The sequence below is a fragment of the Dermacentor albipictus genome, chromosome 8 (assembly GCF_038994185.2).
Source record: "Dermacentor albipictus isolate Rhodes 1998 colony chromosome 8, USDA_Dalb.pri_finalv2, whole genome shotgun sequence".
In the NCBI taxonomy this organism is placed as follows: domain Eukaryota; kingdom Metazoa; phylum Arthropoda; class Arachnida; order Ixodida; family Ixodidae; genus Dermacentor; species Dermacentor albipictus.
Window position 1 is genome coordinate 133,685,547 of NC_091828.1, and position 22,080 is coordinate 133,707,626.

The following is a 22,080-nucleotide window of genomic DNA, read 5'->3' on the forward strand; positions in this document are numbered from 1 at the left end:
CACACACACACACACACACACACACACGCACACACACACGCACACACACACACGCACACACACACACACACACACACATACACACGCACAAAAATAACAAAAATAATACCACTGCCAAAATAATTGGCCACCAACGCGCTCAACTGTCGACATTCCTGAAGGTCGTCCTCACCAACATATTTAGGTAAGTGGCGATTACACAATGAAATTCGACAGCGTCTGATATATATATATATATATATATATATATATATATATATATATATATATATATATATATATATATATATATATAGTTCCGGTATTTTATAATACAACAATATCATGCAGTAAGGCAGGCCATCGTTGGGCGTGGCAGGTTAAAATGCTTTAATCGGAGCCCTGCCCCCGCCTTTAGGTTAAATATAGCGAGATGATTTTTCGTTTTCAAGTATGATTAGGTGGCCTCAAGGAAACTGGGTATGACGCAAGAGGCGCAACGTGAAATTTGCTATGGCGTCAAGTGCCCAGCGCCAGCCTTGTCCGCAATGACAACGTGTGTAGCGCACCCCGTTCGTCGCCTGCTACAGCTCTTCTCGGCGAGAGCGAATTCTCGCTGCCCAAACCACGGGGGAGAAGGAAGGGCGTTGCACACGTGGCCAATGCATTCAGATAGAACATTTGGACTTAGCTGCTGCATTGATGGATTTTACAGCGTGCATCCGAAAGCGCCCGCTTTCAAAAGTAGCGGGGGGTGGGGGGAGTGGTTACATACTTTGACATACTTAATACAGGGGGGTGCAAAAGCCTTACCCTGCCTTGCTGCCTCTAAAAATCACGCTGCAACACTCGGTCAAGTCCCCCCCCCCCCTCTTTCCCCTAATTTCGTTATTGCGAGCCCAGTTCTTTGAGTATACCCTTTTATGATGTCTAGACTATTTTGCTGAGCCTTTGCTGGTGTAGTTATGACGCAACCAGCCACGTTCCAACCAGCTTACGTGCAGAGCTCGCAAATACTCCTTAAGCTATCAGTTAAATGTATTATTCCCTCTCTTTGTACGTGGACTCCGACGGCGCCTTCTTGACCTAGCAGGTGTTGGTGGTTTTTGTTTCAAAATCTTCTTTCCATTGTTTCCTTTTTTTTTCGCAACGAAGGTAACCTTTGAAGGCAAGCGGGCCTCAGGCGTGAAGTTTACGAAGAATTGCAAAGTTGGATTCGTGGCGGCAACGCGCGAGGTGATCGTGTCTGCCGGCGCCATCAATTCGGCAAAGTTACTGCTACTGTCTGGAGTGGGACCTAGGCAAGACCTGGAGACACTCAAGGTAATAGCGGCGAGAACTTGGAATGGCGCCCTCTCACGAGTGACGTCACGGCCAGGACGCCGCTCGCTCCTGCTCTCACGGCTGCCGGGTGCGCTCGATCCCTTCGTGCATGCTTGGGGCACGGGTGGCTCGAGCCGTATGCTTATCGAATGATATGTCGGCTTCTTTCTGCTGCCATGACTGAACCACAGTTCCTTATTCAAAAGCACGTGAGTCGAGAAAATTTGCGGCTTAGATATCGCAAGCTATGTAGCGTTGAAGGGGTCTAATGGATTTGCAATGCATATGTGCGTCGTGTCTCTCCATAAATTTTGCGTAAGAAGAATGTCTGCGAATTCAACAATTCAACACGCGAAGTCGTGCATGATACCTTGCTAAAGACTTAACATTCCCTTAGTACTTGGCTATGAGAGATATTGCATTTTAAATGAAAGAAAAATCTTGGTATTTAGTGTCAACATGTATCCGTGTTAGAAAGACTCTGCCCGGTGAAGCTGGCCTAATGAATCTTATTACTCTGGGGAGTTGTTCTAGTAAACTATGACCACTTTATTAATGCGTAAAAGGAAGAGTTAGGCGCGCATTCCGTGCGAAAAAGTTTCCTGCTATTTCACCGCTCTCTGAAACAGGCCTCCATAAAACGAATTGCTCATGGCTGCTAACACGACCGCGCGTTATGTAGAGTAATTACATATTTAATTCAAAAATACAGCAGTAGCAATTACCCTAAAGAAATGTTTCGTGGTTAAGATCGAGAGCCAATCAATTGTAAGCGATCTAATGTTTCATGGTGGCCCTCAGCAGCTTTTATCGACAATATGGCACACCCCTCACGCAACGGTAGCAACCGACTGTCCGTATGGCGAGGCACGCTATGTTCGCGAAACCCATCAGTTCACTACGACTTCGAATTGAAACCATGAAGAGTTTTTTTACAGCGCCAATTGCCATGCCTAAAGTATACTAGAGGTATTACAGCGCAGCTTAGGTTGCCTAGAAAAGGAAAATTCAGACACCGTCTGCCTCACCATGTCTCGATCCAGCGTTTTTTAATTATACAAATGGAGAACCATTCGCTTCGTCAGTACATAAAAGAGAACCTCGCAAACCTTCATAAGGAAGACGCTCCATGCGTTACATATGTCACTTGATTTTTGACCCTCCACTTTGGAATTATGATATCTTCAATATGTCCCATACTACTAATGAATGACGCTTCGGCTTTTTTCTGGCTGCAGCCATACGGTCCAAGAGGCATACTTCACTAAACAATTTGGGTCCCGCAGCCTGTGTCAGTTCGCCAAACAGGTTCGTCATGTTCATTCCTCGAGCAACAAACACCACTAAATTGCCGCCACTTAAAGTAAACATGCGAAGAACCGCCTAATTTTGAGAAGCAGTTAAGCAAGTGGTGCTGGTAGAATCTAAACTGCAGTGTTAAGTCATCGTGCTGCTGCCGAGCGTTTCTGTTAAGAAATGCAAAAATTCGATATTATACCATGAACTACTCGTTGTGAGCAGACATGTTTTAGCGGAATAAAGTCAAGGTAACTGTTGCAGAAGCCATAGATATCCAGCGTTTGTGACATGCTTGTTGCTTAATATGGATGAGATAGTTCAAGTGGCTGAGAAATTCTATAGAGATTTATACAGTACCAGTAGCACCCACGACAATAATGTGAGAGAGAATAGTCGAGAGGAATTTGAAATCCCACAAGTAACGCCGGAAGAAGTAAAGAACGCCTTGGGAGCTATGCAAAGGGGGAAGGCAGCTGGGGAAGATCAGGTAACAGCAGATTTGTTGAAGGATGGTGGAAACATTGTTCTAGAAAAACTGGCCACCCAATATACGCAATGCCTCATGACCTCGATCGTACCGGAATCTTGGAAGAACGCTAACATAATCCTAATCCTTAAGAAAAGGGACGCCAAAGACTAGAAAAATTATAGACCGATCTGCTTACTGTCCGTTGCCTACAAAGTATTTACTAAGGTAAACGCAGATGGAATCAGGAACACCTTAGACTTCTGTCAACCAAAGGACCAGGCAAGATTCCGTAGAGGCTACTCAACAATAGACCATATTCACACTACCAATCAGGTGGTAGAGAAATGTGCGGAATATAACCATCCCTTATATGTAGCTTTCATCGATTACGAAAAAGCGTTTGATTCAGATGAAACCTCAGCAGTCATGGAGGCATTACAGGATCAGGGTGTAGATGAGACACATGTAAAAATACTGAAAGATATCTATAGTGGCTCCACAGCCACCGTAGTCCTCCATAAAGAAAGCAACGAAATCCCAATAAAGAAAGGCGTCAGACAGGGAAATACGACCTCTCCAATGCTATTCACAGCGTGTTTACAGGAAGTATTCAGAGACCTGGAGTGGGGAGAATTGGGGATAAAAGTTGATGGAGAATACCTTAGTAACTTGCGATTCGCTGATGATATTGCCTTGCTTAGTAACTCAGGAGACCGATTGCAATGCATGCTCACTGACCTGGAGAGGCAAAGCAGAAGGGTGGGTCTGAAAATGGATTTGCAGAAAACTAAAGTAATGTTTAACAGTCTCAGAAGAGAACAGCAGTTTACGATAGGTAGCGAGGCACTGGAAGTGGTAAGGGAATACATCTACTTAGGGCAGGTAGTGACCACGGATCCGTATCATGAGACTGAAATAACCAGAAGAATAAGAATGGGCTGGGGTGCGTTTGGTAGGCATTCTCAAATCATTAACAGCAGGTTGCCACTATCTCTCAAGAGACAAGTGTATAACAGCTGTGTCTTACCAGTACTCGCGTACGGGCAGAAAACTGGAGGCTTGCGAAAAGGGTTCTACTCAAATTGAGGACGACGCAACGAGCTATGGAAAGAAGAATGATGGGTGTAACGTTAAAGGATAAGAAAAGCGCAGATTGGGTGAGGGAACAAACGCGAGTAAATGACATCATAATTGAAATCAAGCAAAAGAAATTGGCATGGGCAGGACATTTAATGAGGAGGGAAGATAACCGATGGTCATTAAGGGTTACGGACTGGATTCCAATGGAAGGGAAGCGTAGCAGGGGGCGGCAGAAAGTTAAGTGGGCGGATGAGATTAAGAAGTTTGCAGGGACGACACGGCCACAATTAGTACATGACCGGGGTTGTTGGAGAAGTATGGGAGAGGCCTTTGTCGTGCAGTGGGCATAACCAGGCTGATGATGATGACTTAGTTTTATGTGCGCGTTAAAGGATTCCAGGTGGTCGAAATTTCCGGAGTCCTCCACTACGGCGCGCCTCATAATCAGAATGTGGTTTTGGCACGTAAAACCCCATAATTAATTAAAACTGCAGCCACGGAAAATCAAACTTCTCTTATCCAATCCTCTCTTCCTGAGGCATATACACTACTGCTGTCTGGTGTGTAGTACGACGCCTGCTGCCAACATAAATCGATTATTCCTGCTTCAAAAAAAAGGTAATTAGGACTATCTGTGACGCTCCAGCAGATGCTCATACTGCATCTCACTTCAAAGAGTCAAAATTACTCACGCTGCACTCTCTGCAAGACTTCAGGCTGTCGTTAGCTTATCGTAAGGACGAGAAACAAAACCAGTCGCGCGTTACGTCCTCAACGCAGTTGTTCAGAAACAGAACAGAATACAGCACACGGTCACCTGAATACTAGCCTGGGCCACACCCTCGCGCTGACTTCGTTTTTCGAATGCTACATCATTGCGTACCATACCTGTTAAATACATTCATGTGCAATAACATCGATGTCACTCCTTGTCCTGTTCCGCGTTTGTATGAGTTCTTCAGCGATGTACTAACGTGGCTGATCTTTTCGCTTCATATTTCTCACTGTTTGTATTGCTAATGTGTAAACTACGGATTGCGTGTCTTTCTTGGTTTGTTAGTGTTTTCTTACATTGCGTTTCTTTTTTTTTCTGGCACAAGTTTAAGCCAACATTTCATTGCATTGTTTTTTATTGGCGATCCTAAATGAGTGTGTATGCCTGCCGCTAGACTGTGTTTTAAGGCCCGTGAAGTTGCTGTGCCGAACGTTTTCCTTAAATCCCCCATAAATTGTATGCTTAGTAGTATATAAAGGCAATTCAATTAAATTCAATCAGAGTCGCAGTTTATCTGCCGCTGGTCAGAACGGGCCTTAAAAAGTTTATCTCACTATGAGGCAAGGTCACAGAAGGCTTGGTTCACACACATGCTTTTGCTCCCATTGTAAACATCTCGCCGAGTTCATGTGCGAGGTGATTCCCGTGAAGACAGTAAAACTAAAACACGTGTGTGAGCCAAGCATCTGTGACCTTGTCAATGACGAGTAGTTGCAGATAAATTAGGTACGTAACTTCACCTTCCTCCGCGCCACTCACAAGCCACTGTTCTGACATGTCTGTGTCATTGGGGTTCATATATACCAGCTGTTTCTTTTTTAAGTGGAGCACTCAAAAAGAAGTAGTTGGGGCCAATTGGCTACACATTGTATTGGGTAAACGCGTTCTCTTTTGCATAAATAACTTAAAACGGGAACTGTGTGATGCAAAGTCCATGTTAATGTCCTTCCTGTGACTTCTGAGACCTTGCAGAATCACAATCTAACTACCAGCGCAGCTGTTTCTGTCCAGCAGTTGGAATAAGAATTTTGATTGCTTGTGAATGAATCTCACATATTAAAACGTTTCTTACATATAACTGGCCCGTTTAAACCTAGGTCGCATACAACGCTTTCGAGCACTCGCTAAATAATCTTTTTTTTCACGGAGATGGTAATTCATCCACACATATAGACCGGCAACATAAGCTAAGCTCACTCACGACTATTCACAAAATAATTTTTATAGAGAGCAAACACACAATGCCCACCCACAAAATACATTTGTTTAGTTCACCTAAGACACCACGGAAGCCTACTACGAACTTCCTGGACGAGGACGAATTTTTCTTCAACTGCGAGGCTTTTCTTTCGGGGAACCCGTATGGGTTTCTTTTGTAGAAGTTGCTGCGATTGGGTGGCTGTATCATTTTCCCTTAATAACTTTTCTTCAGCTTGCGGGCTTCCGCAGAACAATTACGTGAGAAAGAACGAGGGTTCAGTAAATATTTGCGACGCCTCTAATTAGGCCAGAAGCGTTTAGGTCACGCCACAGATTACACTTAACAGGATTCCGTTTTCCACCAAGTATAAACTTGGTGTAAAGTTGTCTCGAGACATTGGAAAATACTGCTGATAACGGCTGAATCGTTGCAAAGGCTGCATTTGATCCACACACATTTAAGCGGAAGCTTTATCTCGGAAGTTCCTATCGAAATACACGGGGACGGAGAAATCGTTTTTATAGGCAAGCACGGTACCGATTTTGATATAGATTCCTGCATTAAAAATTACATTAAATGTAAGTGTCTATAGGATCGTATCGGTTCCTCGAACGGTCAGCGCAGAAGCGCTGTGTATGCATTTTCCGTCATTCATGTGGTTCGTGTCCTTTTCACGCTAATTGTGTGCCTGTAAGATGACATAGATTGACCGGTACAAATGACACGTTTAAATCGAATGCTGAACCAAATTTCCCGTTATTGCCAGATACCCGTCGTGGCTGACCTTCCTGTTGGCCGAGGTCTTCAGGACCACGTGGTCTTCACGGGTCTCGTGGTCACCACCCCAAAGGACGAAGTTGGCGTCTTCAACATCTCCGCCATTCAACAGTATGCTTACAACAGGACTGGTACGCATGCTGTTTACTGCCGCTGACACCTTCAGCATGCATTGCATCTATACATCTATGCGTCTATACATTGAGGGATCCAGCATATGACTTCATATTAGGCACGCAAGTGCGCTGCAACTTAGAAACGCTGTGCAAGGGTATTTCAGTTCAACACCTTCGTTGTCTAAGGAATGCCATCCTTTTTGGAAAGGCTGGCGCTTTGGCCTATGTTGGGGAGGTACGGAAATTCAGGTATGGAATTTGGTGGAAAGGGAGGGGCAAACTGATGTCGGTAACTCAGCTGTCCAAATGGGCCTCACAGTCTGAATAGCAAACCAGACTCGTCAGCGAAGGCCAGAAGCGAGTCGAACACAGCACGCTTAACGAGCTTGCCCTGTTGCTCGGATCCAGGTCTCGTGGTTCGGAAAAACAAAATTGTAATGTGCCTACATTTAAAGCACCTTTGGATCTAATTCCCTGCTTTAAAAATGGGTTATGGAGTTTTTTGCTGCTGACAAAACGCCACTTGTTTATCAATTACGTTCGGAACATGTTCACTAGTATCAATTGTACGAAATGTTGTCAACGCCACGACATTAAATTGCTTTACTTTTATTCAACGTTAAGTGCTTCTGGGTGTCATTGGCACTCCGTTATTGCAGATTTTCGCCGGATAAAACTACGACAAACTGAGCGCCTAGCACAATGTAAAGCTCGTTATTGTGCTCTTGATTATACCGGTTCTGTTCGCGGTCATATTTAGGCTGTATTTCTTATGATGTGGTCGCTCAGTATTACTTGTGTTAACAAAAACAATCAATCAATTACATTTGTACCTTACTAGAGCGAACTATTTATGTGCAATAATTGCCTTTAGCTGAGCTTCAGAGAAAGAGAGAGACAGAGAGAGAAAATGATAAATGAAAGGCAGGGAGGTTAACCAGGACTGAGCCCGGTTGGCTACCCTACGCTGGGTGAACGAAAAAGGGGAGGGATAGATTGAAAGAAGAAGAGAAAGTCCACTGTGGATGTTGCCGACGTGGTAGGAATTTTCTGCTCTATGTCACTGACGGCCGCTCATTCCGGATCACAGAGGGTCACGTTTTCTTTCTTTCTCTTTCTTTCTTTATTTCCTTAAAGACCCCACACGGGGGTATTGCATAAGTGGTGGGATTACAACAATAGTTAAAACAATATTAGTTAAGGTGAGAGAATTGATGACGCTTCTTCCATGAATGCAGATGAACTGGTGAAGGCAGCGATGTCGTAAGGAAGGCCGTTCCGGTCTACAACTACACGAGGGAATAACGAGGACGAAAAAGTGACAGTGCGTGTTTTGGTGCGACGACACTTAATGAATGGCCAGTACGACGCGATGTTCGTGTCGGCGGTGAAATATAGGGTGCGATGGCAAGCGGACTGCCAAAAAAAAGGAATTGTGAAATAATGATAGAGTGGCGATGCCTCGACGGTACGAAATAGTTGGTGAACTGGAGTCTGCTTTTAACGACTCAATCCGGTAGCTTTCAAAAATCGCAGCAGCGCTTTTGTTGCCTTTTCTAGCTGCGATATGCGCGGCCGTAGTCACTGGACAAATTATATATGCATACCAAATAATTTACTCTATTCGAATTCCTGAAATGGGTAAAGCTATGATTTTTGAAAGCAAGCCTTTGTCTTTGAAACAATAAACAGCTTCAGAAACCATATCTTTTCAGTGTTGCTAAAAAACGAAAAGAAGAAAATTTCGGCAGAACTTGCCTCTCGATGACTGCCAACGGTAATGTGTATAGCATGCGAGCCATGTATCGACAGACCATATTCCAGAAGTGTTGTTTATTCGACACGTGTCGTGGTAATTGATTGCTTCGGCTGTATGCGCCACATACTGCGTCGTCCCACTTTGCTACCGCACTCGCTTTCCAGGGTCGCTTGCGAGCGTGTAAGCATGGCGCCGACTGTGAGACGCTGACGCAGTGCCGATAGAATGACGAAGACTGAATGGTATCGATGGGACCTCAATGGCAATGTATGATGACACTGAGATGTCGATTTTTAAGTTATGGTGACGATGTAACGGCAACAGCGTGGTGACGACGGCATGTGGACCGCGAGATGACTCAATGACGGCGATTGCATGACGACGATGGTACGGCGACAACCGGACGAAGAGGCTGAAATGGCGACGATGGCACGGCGGCATGGCGACGGACGCATGATTTTGGCTGTCTGCCGACGACGCAACGACAACGATCACATGACCACCGCGGTCTAATCACGATTGCATGACCGCAGCATGTATAGGATGCAACGACGAACAACGAATGACTTCGATGGATGGACGAAGGTGGCGGGATGATGACGGGATGGCGTTACTGAAGCGATATCGATGGTGAAGCGGGACGACGATGACATTATGGCGACGGTGTGACGACGACTGTGTGACGACGATGGCTCACGACGTCGGCAGGATGAGAATCTGACGTGAACAGTTCAATGAAGACGAAATAGTGACCGCGGCGGCATCCCGACGACGACTCTACGAAGACAACGCAATGACGACGATGGCGTGAAAATGTCATGAGGACAATGAAAGAGGACGAGTGTGCGATGACAATGGCTTAACGATGACCGTATCATGACACCTCTATGACTACATTGGCGTGACGACGACGGCATGACGCGAGTCTTTTGACGAAGCCGGTTTGACGGTGATTGCACGACCCCGACGGCATAACGACCGCAGTCTGACAACGGGTGCTTGATAGCGACCCTCTGACGATGACGGCAGGACAAGGGCGGCATAATATCGATTTAATAACGACAGTATGTTACGATGAAATGGCATAGAAAGAGTGATGTCGATGTAACGACGAATGTACTATGGTGATGACGGCACGATGACAAAAGGATGACGTTACTCAAGTGATGACAATGATATAACGACAGAGTGACCGCGGCCTGGCGACGACTGCGTGATGACGATGGAGCGATGACGACGGCATGGCGAGAGTCGGACGATAAAGCTGGAATGACGACGATGCAACGAACACGATGGCATCAAGACCACGAAGGCCTATGCAGTTAGGCAACTTGGACCACTGGGTCTGAGTAGAAGGCATGAAGACGACAGTATGACGAGCCAGGCCACGAAGCTAGAATGACCACGATTGAAAGATCACGACGGCATCACGATGACGGTGCGACAGCGAATTCTTTACGACTGTATCACAACGAGGGCGTGACGAGGATTAGCATTCTTTGCCTACTTCAGCCTTTCTGAGCCTGCCCGCCATCCATCCACCCACCCACCCACCCGTCCGTCCGTCCGTCCATCCATCCATCCGTCCGTCCGTCGACTGTCCGTCCGTCCTACGCCAACCCAGTATAATAATATAATATTTGGGGTTTCACGTGCCAAAACCACTTTCTGATTATGAGGCACGCCGTAGTGGAGGACTCCGGAAATTTTGACCACCTGGGGTTCTTTAACGTGCACCTAAATCTAAGCACACGGGTGTTTTCGCATTTCGCCCCCATCGAAATGCGGCCGCCGTGGCCGGGATTCGATCCCGCGACCTCGTGCTCAGCAGCCCAACACCATAGCCACTGAGCAACCACGGCGGGTGACCAACCCAGTAGCCTGCCTCTTTCGTCACTAGGTATGTGCTCATGGTCGTTCGTGATGTCGTCGTGGTCATGCCTTCGTCGTAATTCCAGCTTTGTCATATGACACTCATAAGGCCTTACGCCTGTCCTGTCTTCCTTCCTCGTGATTGTCTAAAAAGCGCAACCAATGTTTCCAATCTCATAAGGCCGTCGTCGTCGTGCCATCGTCTTCATACAGTCGTCAAGTATTCGCTGTCACGCGGTCGCAACAGCGTCGTCGTGGTCATTCAATCGTCTTCATTCCAGCTTCATGATCTGACTCTGCGACGCCATTGTCGTCACACAGTCGTAATTACGCCATTGACGTCATGCCGTCGTTGTTACTGTCCTTTTGCCATCGTCATCACTTCAGTAACGTTATCCCATTGCCGCCATGCCGCCGCCACCATGCCACCTTCGTGATTCCATCGATGTCAATCTTTCTTCGTCATTCTGTTGTTACCACATTGGTGTCATTCAGTTATGATTATGCCACCAGTGTCATGCCATCGTCATTAGGCAGTAGCTATCATGCATCCGTTGTCAGACCGTCGTGGTCATACCACCTTCGTCAATTCAGCTTCGTCCTCCGACTCACATCATGCCGTTGTCGTCACGCCATAGTTGTCATATTATCTTCGTCATTTCATTGTTTTCATAACGATGTCATGCAATCCTCATCACATTTGTTGGCATAACGTCGTCGTGATGATGTCGCGGTCGCGCCATCGTCGTCATGCTAGTAAACTTCGACATCCGACTTTCGTCATGTCGTCAGTCATCATCGTCACGCAGTCGTTGTCATACCATTATTGTCATGCCTTCGTGGTCGTACCATCATCACGGCTTCATCATCCGACTGTCGTTATGCCGTAGTCGTTATGCGGGCATCAATGATACAATCATCGTCACGGCATTGTTATCATACACTCGTCATCATCTCATTGTCGTCGTCACGCAGGTGTCGACATGCATTTATCATGCTGTCGTCATGATGCCGTCGCGGTCGCTCCATCCGGCGGCTGTCATCCCACCGTGGTCGTACCATCGTCCGAATTCCAGCTCGGTCATCCGCTTCAGTGCTAAGCTCGAGGTCGCGGGATCGAATCCAGGCCGCGGCGCCCGCATTTCGATGGAGACAAAATGCGAAAACGTCCGTGCACTTAGATTTCGTGCCCGTTAAAGAACCTCAGGGGGTCCGAATTTCTGGAGTACCCCACTACGGCGTGCCTTATAATCATATCGTTATTTTGGCACGTAAAATCCCATATTTAAAATTTTTAAAAATTATGGGTAATTATACGCCTCCCTAACTATACGTGCGCCGCCGCTACTGTCCGCCCTCGACGTATACCCACTCGTATGCCGCCAATGCTTTCGCGTCAAGCTATGTTCACACTACGGTCGTAACGCGCGTAACAGGTCTTTCGGCGTATCTAACGCTGCGGCTGTAAAAAACGTTACGGCAGTTAAGCCGGCACCTTTGTTCACGTTTACTGCTGCGTAAATTACGGCTTTTACAACAGGCCAATCAAATTTGGAGCTGCAGAATCGACGTCACCAGCGGCCAAATATGGCTCCTGTCAACATGCGACCGCTGGCCGAGATCGAAGAAATTCACGCTAAAAAAAAACTTATAGTCATGTACTCAATCGCACAAAGACGATGAAGGCGACGCAGAAGGGTTTGGGAGCGGCAAGTATTTCTCGACAGGACCGTGGACGGCGATTTTCACAACATTTTCACCAAGCTCCGAGTTGGTGACGCTGTGATGCTTCATAACTTCATGCGCATGTCGCCCTAGCAGTTGCGCTTCCTAGAAAACCTAGTGAGACCGCTCATCGAAGTTCGGAGCACGCATCTGGGGCCATCGATTTCCTCGGCGGATAAACCACACGAATTGAAAACAGTCTCGCAAGGCGCACTGCACAAATTTACACGAACACAGCCAACCTAATCATGCGCACGGAATGGCGGAATGGCACTTCCCGCGCCCGGAGCTGTCTGCAGATGGGAGCACGGAAGTGTCGTCACCAGTTGTTGGAAACCGAAAGCTTATCGGTGATTGGCTGTGTCGCAACGGTCGTAATATCGCAGTCGTAAATGTTGCCGACCCTTTAACACTCTCACCCACGATTTTCGCGTGAATTGCGCACGTTGGTACCTTTACGTTCACAGTCGGAACTAGACGCATACGCTTGTTGCGCTTCCGCTTACGCATGTTACGAAAAATCGGCGCCTTACGAACATAGTCTGAACATAGCATCAGGTGCCCGCTCAGTTGCGACAAAGTCACGGCGGCTACGAGACATTTTTCGCTAGAATAGCAGCTTGGGCTTGTTGGTTTTCCATCCTGCTGTTAACAGCGCAAAATGCAGACAAGAGACAAGACACGAAGACACCACAAGCGCTGCTGCATGTGGAACCACTATCTTGAGTGCAAAAAAGAAAAAGTGCGTGTTTCACATGATGTGCGATCACGTGACTGCGACACGTGTGGGCAATGGTTATAAGAAGCCGTGTTTCTTTCAAAATGAACGTTGTTGAAAACAGCGCTTGTGGTGTCTTCTTGTCTCGTCTCTTGTCTGCATTTTGCGCTGTTAACAGCAGAAGACATTTTTGCCACGTGAATCCGTTGGCCGCAACGATAACAACGTGACTTAACCCAGCAGTTATAGGCGTCACGTCTTCAAACTTCCTCGCTTTCCAGCAGAATTGTTTCCTGCGCTCGTTGGGAACAGACATAACGAAAGCAGTGTGGAAATTCGGAACCAAGAAGGGAGTCGTTAGGACATAGCGCTAGATAGCTTTTTGGCACGTCGCCTCTGTTCTTCCTTCCGAATTTTCGCGCTACTTCCGCGATGTCTGTGCCACACCTTCGGCATACTGATCGCGATATGCTGCCTTTTTGAAAAAAAAAGAAATACGTTTGTTGAGTTTTACGTCACGATATGATTATGAGGCACATCGAAGTGTGGTACTCCGGATGAATTTCTAGCACGTGAAGTTCCTTAAAGTGAGTCCAATTTAGGCCCGGTACACGAGCATTTTAGCGCGTCGCCCCCGTCGAAATGGCTGAGCAGTCGCGCAACGCCATAGCCACTACGCCACCACCGCTTCCCGTCCGCGCTCGCTCTAAGACAGTTGCTTTCGACGTGCTTCTACTATTGGCACCGACAGTATGTCCTCTGCAGATATTTTCTTCCCGTCTTTTTTCAGCTTCCGCACGCATTGCTACAGACTGGGTTTCCTCTATAGCGTTAGGTCGTTCTTTACAGAAGTTGCTTCTGTTAAGGTACACTTGAAGGTATATCGCAGACAATTCGGTCTCGGAGCATCATGTTCAGCGAGTCCCCAATATTGCAATTGTCTGCTATGCGTCGGATTGCGATGACGAAATCGTGTACAGATTCATAGGGCTTCGGCCCTTAGTATTCACTTAAAGTCATCACTTCGTCATCTGCTTTATCATCTACTTCGTCATAACTCAAAGTATTTACTTGAGAGGTGCTACCGTACCCATTTGGACTTGTACAGTCGACCTTCTAAGCGCAGTCGCTATGGAAGTGCTCTCTTCTTAGCCGAATAAACAACGACATTTGCTTCAAAATAAGTCTCAGTTGGTGAGGTAAGGCTTCCAATTATCTGTGCCTTCGTTGAAATTCGTAAGCATGCAGTGGTTACCGGGTCTGCTGTCCCTGGAGGCTTAGCACTGGACACTCCCTTGAAAATGTGGGGACCTTCCTTACTCGTCGCTACTGCTACGTAAGAGCGGCAGTGCAGACGCGGCAGCGCAGGCGCGGTCGCGACTGATACCTACACCAATGAAAGAAAGTCACCTTGTCTAGTCCTTATGATGCGAACGCTAGAGAGCGTTTATTTCGCAATGAAAGATGAATATATACAACCAACTGGAAATGCGCACTTGGGGCGCGTACATGACGCAATAGGTCAGTACCTCAGAAAGAAAGGGAAACAAATAAATAACGAAAGAAAGAGAAAAAAAGAACGAAAGAAAAGAAAGGAAGGATAGAGAGAGGACACTGAGGGTGCGTTAATCTCGAGGTGAACATTGCGACTATAGGACTATGGCGTGCTTATTAGTATTGCTGGCCAAGCGGTACCAAGTGAATATTTCGCGGGCAGTTGGCGTCCCGAATGGGACGACTGTTTTCAGGAGTAAGAACACTCCGTCGGTTCGCGCCGCATCGCGTGAATCGCAGGTGTTCTGGCCATTCCTGGCGGCACAGAGGTGATCCTGTTCACAAGCAGCCAGCACAGGAGGGGCGCGGACGACTTCCCGGACATACAGACCGTGCTCACGGACCTGTTTCCGGGTGACATGCCGCCGAGGCCGCCGCAGGTCTCCCAAGAAGTGAGTCTTACGACTTGCGAGCGATCAAACTAAGAAGCTTCGTCTGAGTGTTTTCTTAGTTGGATCGAGCTGAATGTCCCTTCTAGGCAGACACGATCCTTAAGTGTGTTCGTCATCATCCGGCAACGCGTTGCGCTCGGGGAGGCCAACTTACGAGCGAGCAGGTTTACTAAAGCAGCCACGGTACCTTGTCTAGCGGTGGCCGATTATGAACTCGCTCGCTTTGCGACTTGTAACGGAACCTTCACTCTTAACTCTCCTAGGCCAAGTTCTACCAAACAGTTTTCGTGCTCGCCAGCTCCCTTTTCAGTGAGCGGAACCATCAACAGACCGCACTGTTGGTGGCCTACTTTATACACATTATGCTGCTTTTTTTTTAGCTGCACCAAATCTTTAAATATTGTCTTTGGCAGATAGCACAGTTCCAGCTGTTGATGAAAATAATTTGATGAGGCGGCCATGACTCCTACGATATCAGAATGCTTAATGGAATAAATGACGCCATTATTGTAATCGACATTTAATTACTTACCGTATGGTAGATATTGCAATCTACGAATCGCAGCTAGTGAGTATTCAAGGGATATTGACTAGGGATAACAAATTTTGAGGATGTCACTGGTTTCGAGATATGCGCCGTCAAACTTGCTGTGAAATTGCATGGTTGTTGCATTTACTTATTGAACAAAACGCTGTGTTATGCACTGAAGTACAAAATTAACCGGAACGCCAAGAGATTTCGTCAGACACTTTGAAAATCAATATCTCGAAACTGGAACCTACGCAGGAGCGCAGTCCACAAACATTCCGGATATTAAATAAAGTTTTTTTTTGTCTCTCTGGCATAGAACTGATGTGTAATACCAGCGTTTTATATGCTACGCAAAAAAAGGTGAGGCGTGCAGACAGGACACAAGAGAAGTGGACAACATGAACCTCACCTTTTTTTTTGCATAATGAATCCTTACCAACTAGCTCAGCTTTCTGTCGTTCTAAGTTTTATTTGCATGGTTGCTTTGCCAATTTCGCGGTGGTGTCGTTGTACCTCTAAGCATTTTGTCCCATTGCATCGGCATTTTTGCATCGGCATTTTTGCTCGCAATGCAGCTTTCACTGTTACGTCCACGATCTCGCGCATGCATGCTTGATGACACGACCATTCGCTACAAACGCTGTGCGCATAGACAAGCTTCGCACTCTGAGTACTTCGTAGTTAACCAAGTTGCGTAACGTTTTAATTGCAGTCACGTGGATGGGAGAGTTCTCTTTCAGGAAACTGCCTACACGCCGTTGATTTACGCAGTGCCCATTCACTTTTAGCGGCGCGTCCGTTCGAACATCTAGAGCCAAGTGAGTGGCTATCATGATTCCCCTTCCAGGTCTACGAAAGGTACTACAAGCCAATGGAAGGAAAGAAAGGTTTCATGGCCACCCTGGTCATGATTCAGCCAAAGTCGCGAGGCACCGTGACACTGAATGCCACGAATCCGTCCGACCAGCCGCTCATCGACCCACGCTTCCTTTCTCAGGCTGAGGATGTCAAGAGAACCGTGAAAGGTACGTCACTGTTCAGGAACTACACTTTACACCAAATGTTTAACTGGACGCAGATTGCGTTCGCATCATACAGGTGAATCGGCATCACTGGTGGAAAAGTAAATTATAATTGTTGTCTGGGCTTTTACGTGCCAAAACCACGATTTGATTACCAGGCACGCCGTAGTGGGGGACTCCGGAATAATTTTAGCCACCTGGGGTTCTTTAACGTGCACCCGACGCAAGGTGCACGGGCGTTTCGTGCATTCCAACCCCATTGGAATTGCGCCGCCGCGGCTGGGATTCGATGCCGCGCCCTCGGGCTTAGTCCATGGCGCAACGCCTTAGCCACTACACAACCACGGCGTGTGGCCTCGCTGGTCGTACACTGAACGCGATGACGTATATAAAAGCGGAAATTTTCACTTCTTAAGCCGGCGCTTCCTCTGCCCATCCATCAGGGTCTGCGCGAGTGAGTGAATTGTTTGACGAGTACAATGAACTGGTCGCGATGCTTATATATATATATATATATATATATATATATATATATATATATATATATATATATATATATATATATATATATATATATATATATATATATATATATGTATATATATATATGTATATATATATATATATATATATATATATATATATATATATATATATATATATATATATATATATATACACAGTAAAAGCTCGTTAATTCGAACCGCAAGGGGAAGCCGCTTCAGTTCGAATTAACGAAAGTTCGAACTAACGAAAGTGAAGGAGGGCAACAGTACACTGCGATTTGGAAGCAGTAGGGCATGTCAGAAATTTGGCGTGTCAGAAAGTGATGGCGTGTGCCCGCGGCATACGCCATCTTCAAGTCGAAGCTCTGGGTCCGACTGTGCCACACCACCGATATCCACCGAATCGAACGTTAGCCGAGGCTTAACACCATCACAATGAATCGCGACGGCCGATACCTCCTAGGCTGAAAACAGAGGTGCACAACCGATGAAGACTGCCGAGACAAAGACGCTGAACATGTGAAGGTGGCGAAAGCCCTGATTCGTTGGTTCTTGATTACAAGCGCAGCTGCGACGTACTTGATTCGCTGTGTTTTGGAGCTTGCAGTGCTATCTCCGCACAACATTAGCAGCTGTACAAGATTTGCGAAGCCTCCGAGATTCGCAACGGCCGAGAAGTCTCGGAGGTTACGTAGAACGGGGAGGCGGCAGCGGCCGCTGCCTTCTGGCTGACCCCGCGTCGGTTAGATTTTTTTCCGATTTTGCCTTCTCTCGCCGTCCTCTCCGTTTCGGAGGCAATACAGCCTTGTGTGTAGGCAGTAGGCGCGTTTCTCTGGCCGTGTGCCAGGCGAGCGTAGTTCGAATTATCCGTGAGGGAACCTTCTGGCGTTCGAATTAACGGACTTTTTTATACATAGACTTCTGTGGAGCTTGGCCGGACCAAATCGTACGGTTCGAATTATCCATAAATTCGAATTATTGAAGTTCGAATTAACGAGCTTTCACTGTATATATATATATATATATATATATATCCACAGTAAGACAGAGAAGGCGGCCTGAGCTATAACTTCCTCTGGGCTGCTGCTATACACTGGCGAAAAGGGACGGGGAGAAAAAAAGGCTGATGAATGATGATGACGGAAGACATGCTGAGGAAGAGATGCGTATATACAATTTCACTGAATTGTGGCATCTCTAAAGCTGTGCGTCCAGCCCTGTGACTTGGAGAAAGGCTATAGCGGCATTTGTTATCAGGGCGGCGCTGTTTGCATTAGGCCAAGGACCTAAAAGGAACTCGTCTGATAGCGGCCTCTTATCTACGTTTGCAATGGAAGAGGGCAGTTGCTGTCGTTCTTGCGTGTACGCGGGACACACGCAAAATATATCACCAAGTGTTTCTGGTACCTTACAGCATTCACAGTTTGGGCTAGTATTACTGCGACATATCGGATGTCTATAACGGTTGGTGAATGCGACACCAAGGCGAATCCGGTGCACCATGCTTGTTTGACTTCTTTTGAGCTTGTGAGGCATAAGAAATTTCATTTCTTGGTCCCATTTCTGTACTCGCTTGTGTCGTCGATCTGGTTGGGTCCAGTGTTCCAGCGTACGGTTGCGTATTACGCGACACACGTCGTGTGCCTGTGTCTGCTCGTGAGGACGGAAGGCGTACTTCAGAAGCATTATTTAAAGGAGTTTTCGCTTCAGCGTCTGCCTGTTCGTTCTCTATCACGCCACCGTGGGAAGGTATCCACTGAAAGATGACATTGTAGCCATTTATATTTGCGTGGTCGAGATGCTGTGTAATTTCTACAGCCATTGGATAATACGGGCCCCGTCTGAGGACACAGTCAATCGTTTCAACAGCTGGTTCGGAATCGCAGAAAATAGTCCATGCGTGAGGAGGCTCCTCATAGAGAAATCGAAGTGCCTCCCGGATAGCAACAAGTTCTGCGGCAGTTGATGTCGATCTATGGTCTAGTTTAAACCGCCGAGCGATGATCATATGTGGGATGACGGAGGCTGCAGTGGAGGCATATGGTGTGAGAGAACCATCGGTATACGCGCGTACAGTATCTCCATATTCCGCAGATATGTGAAACACGGTAAGTTGCTTGAGGCCAATAGATGCAACGGACGATTTCCTTGTAATTGTAGTTTGGGTGGCGGATGCTATCTACCTCCGTAATCGAGGCCTGGGAATTTCCTCCGAGAAATGCGCACTAGTGCCATTTACGCGCAAACACATGACAAACTACAGCGTAATGATAAATGGCCAAATTATACCACATGTTCGATTGCACAAGTTTCTAGGCATCATAATCAACAGGGACTTGTCATGCAGCCCTCACGTGTCATACGTGAAAAAACGGTTGCCAGGCCTCTGCCACCTGTTCATGTTTTTCACTGGCAAGACTTGGGGAATGTCGACAAGTGCTATGTTACAACTGTGCGGGGTGCTTTTTCTAGGCTTTCTGCGATACAGCTTGCCAGCAATAACCAACACAGGTAAAACGAAGCTACGCACAGTACAAAGTGTTCAGGCGCAAGCGCTCCGGATATTTCTAGGCGTGCTTCGGAGTGCATCAACAGTGGCTACGGTAGCAATAGCTAGAGATAACCTTGTCAAGACCCACAGTGAAACTGAAGTGCTCAGGGCCCATATAAGGCATCTAGCCAGGACTCCTCGTTACCACTTAGCCTCTCTGCCACCGGGCAGACCATGCACATCTTTCAGCCAAACGATTACCGCACATGATGAATCATTGCCAGTTTGTTTTACTCCGGCTGCGAGACCTTCGATTTCTCCATTGTGCCTCGCTCAGCCAAAAATCAACCTCACAATGCCTGGCATCACCAAAAAAGCTGATCTATCATCACCAGCCCTTAAACAGCTCAGCTACTATTTTTGTACGAGAACTACCGTGACTCTACACATATCTGCACTGATGGATCTGTCTTGCCAAACAGCTCCTCGGTGGCAATCGTGATACCAGCGACAGTCGCAATAATCAAATTTAAGATGACTCACGTGACAAAGTCGACGGCAGCAGAGCTCGCAGCGCTCTTTACTGCCATTCATTACATTGGTAATGAACAGCCACACAAGTGGACGACATTCGGCGATTCTAAGGCGGCACTGCAGTCTCTACTGTCACCCTTAAGACGCGGACAGCACGAACAGCTAATATTTCGCATTACAGAGACGTTACACCATATAAGTGATGCAGGCCATAAAATAACTTTCCAATGGCTTCCAAGTCACTGTGGGATTGTCGGCAATGAACGGGTCGATCAAGCTGCCCGTTCAGCCCATACTGAGGAGCACCACGTAACAATTCCACTTTCTAGAACTGACGCAGCACGGAAGCTCCGCCTGCTTGCTCGGCAGTACACCATGTAACAATGGAATGACCCCCTTTTAAGAAATTCTCGACTGTACGCCGCTGATCCAACATTAAGTCTTCGAGTGCCATCATAGCTTCGTCGTGGAGACGCCACGCTTTTGCATCGACTGTGGTTGGACGTTTCCTTTACCAAAGCCTATACGTTCCGCATAGGGATGACCGACACCCCAACCTGTGACCACTGCGGCCCTGAAGAATCTATTGACCATATTTTGTGCGCCTGCCCGCAGTACAGTCCACAGAGGGAATGCCTTCGCCACGAACTTGACCAACTGGACGACCAACCACTATCGGAAAAAAGAATTCTACACCATCGAAGAGACCTAACGTCACAGAAGAAGGCGTGCAAGCGCTATTGCGCTTTTTGCGATCTACTGGCCTTTGTGAACGTCTTTAACTTGAACGCCTTTTGTGTGTGTGTGTGTGTGTGTGTGTGTGTGTGTGTGTGTGTGTGTGTGTGTGTGTGTGTGTGTGTGTGTGTGTGTGTGTGTGTGCCTCCATGTGTGCTTGTTTTTTGTGCTTTTTTAGCGTTTTCCTATCTGTCATCTTTCTAACCCCTATCTCGCATCCCCGGTGTAGGGTAGCAAACCGGTAACTGATATCTTGGTTAACCTCCCTACGTTTCCTCTTCATTTCTCTCTTTCTTGTAATTGAGATTTTGAGTTCGATGCTGAAGAATGGTCTTATATTACAGCCGACTGTGACGGCCTTACATACAGGTTGTTTCTTTAGACAATAAAGATTCTCTATAAAAAGTAATAACTGCAGCGAACATGGTGCGAGGCGTACGTACTTTGCCGCTAATAACGTGAACTTCAGAAGACTAATTAACACACATGCATTCATTAACTTATTTATTAGTACCTTGGGGGAGTTGTCTACATACTACTTCGGAGGCAGTGACATTTTAATGCACGCCAATCTTTCAAATATCTTTAACATCACACCTAATTCTAGGTACTCATCATCAAATTTCGAAGCTCAATCCAGGCATTATCGTGACTAAGCGTGTCCCACTGCGCGTCAGATGGCAACGACCCGCAAAGACCTGTGTGGCGAAGTTTGACTGATAGCATGTTACAGCAAATCCCGTCCCTACACGCAGGCTGGCCAAAGAAAGCGCGCCATGTACCAGTAGCTGCCGCGACTGGGCCGTTCGGTTTTAGAAAATGGAAAAATTCCTTCAGATTGGAAATAAGCACGTGTGGTTCCCGTATATAAAAAAGGTGATCGATTGTCAGTTTCAAATTATCAGCATGCTTCCGTAACATGCCGTTGTTGTAAGATGTTGGAGCATATTGTAGCCGGCTGCCTGCGAAAGTTCCTGAGCGATCATAATCTTTTGTCCGATAATCAGCACGGATTTAGGCAGGGGTTATCCACAGTTACTCAGACTATTTTGTCTTTACACGAATTTGCGCGGGTGCTTGATATGACCGGGCAAACGGACGTGGTTTTCTTTGTTTTCAGCAAGGCCTTTAATAAGGTGCCGCATGGCAAACTTCTCTATAAGATGGAATGTATGGGTATGCCATATTTTATCATTTGATGGATTCAAGCCTGCCTTACAG

At 46.7% G+C, this 22,080-nt stretch overlaps 1 protein-coding gene across 4 annotated transcripts in view; it reads left to right on the forward strand.

The window, feature by feature from the left end:
• Window positions 1-22,080, forward strand: part of LOC135913477 (4-pyridoxate dehydrogenase-like) — a 158,867-nt gene that overhangs the window by 94,264 nt on the left and 42,523 nt on the right. For 3 of the 4 annotated variants that reach the window (XM_065446033.2, XM_065446032.2, XM_070524536.1), the window contains exons 7-10: window positions 1,135-1,302; window positions 6,893-7,034; window positions 14,888-15,039; window positions 16,419-16,596. In XM_065446033.2, the coding sequence (XP_065302105.2) occupies window positions 1,135-1,302; window positions 6,893-7,034; window positions 14,888-15,039; window positions 16,419-16,596 (640 nt within the window). The remainder of the gene's footprint in view (window positions 1-1,134; window positions 1,303-6,892; window positions 7,035-14,887; window positions 15,040-16,418; window positions 16,597-22,080) is intronic. The other variant, XM_070524537.1, reaches the window with a different exon arrangement.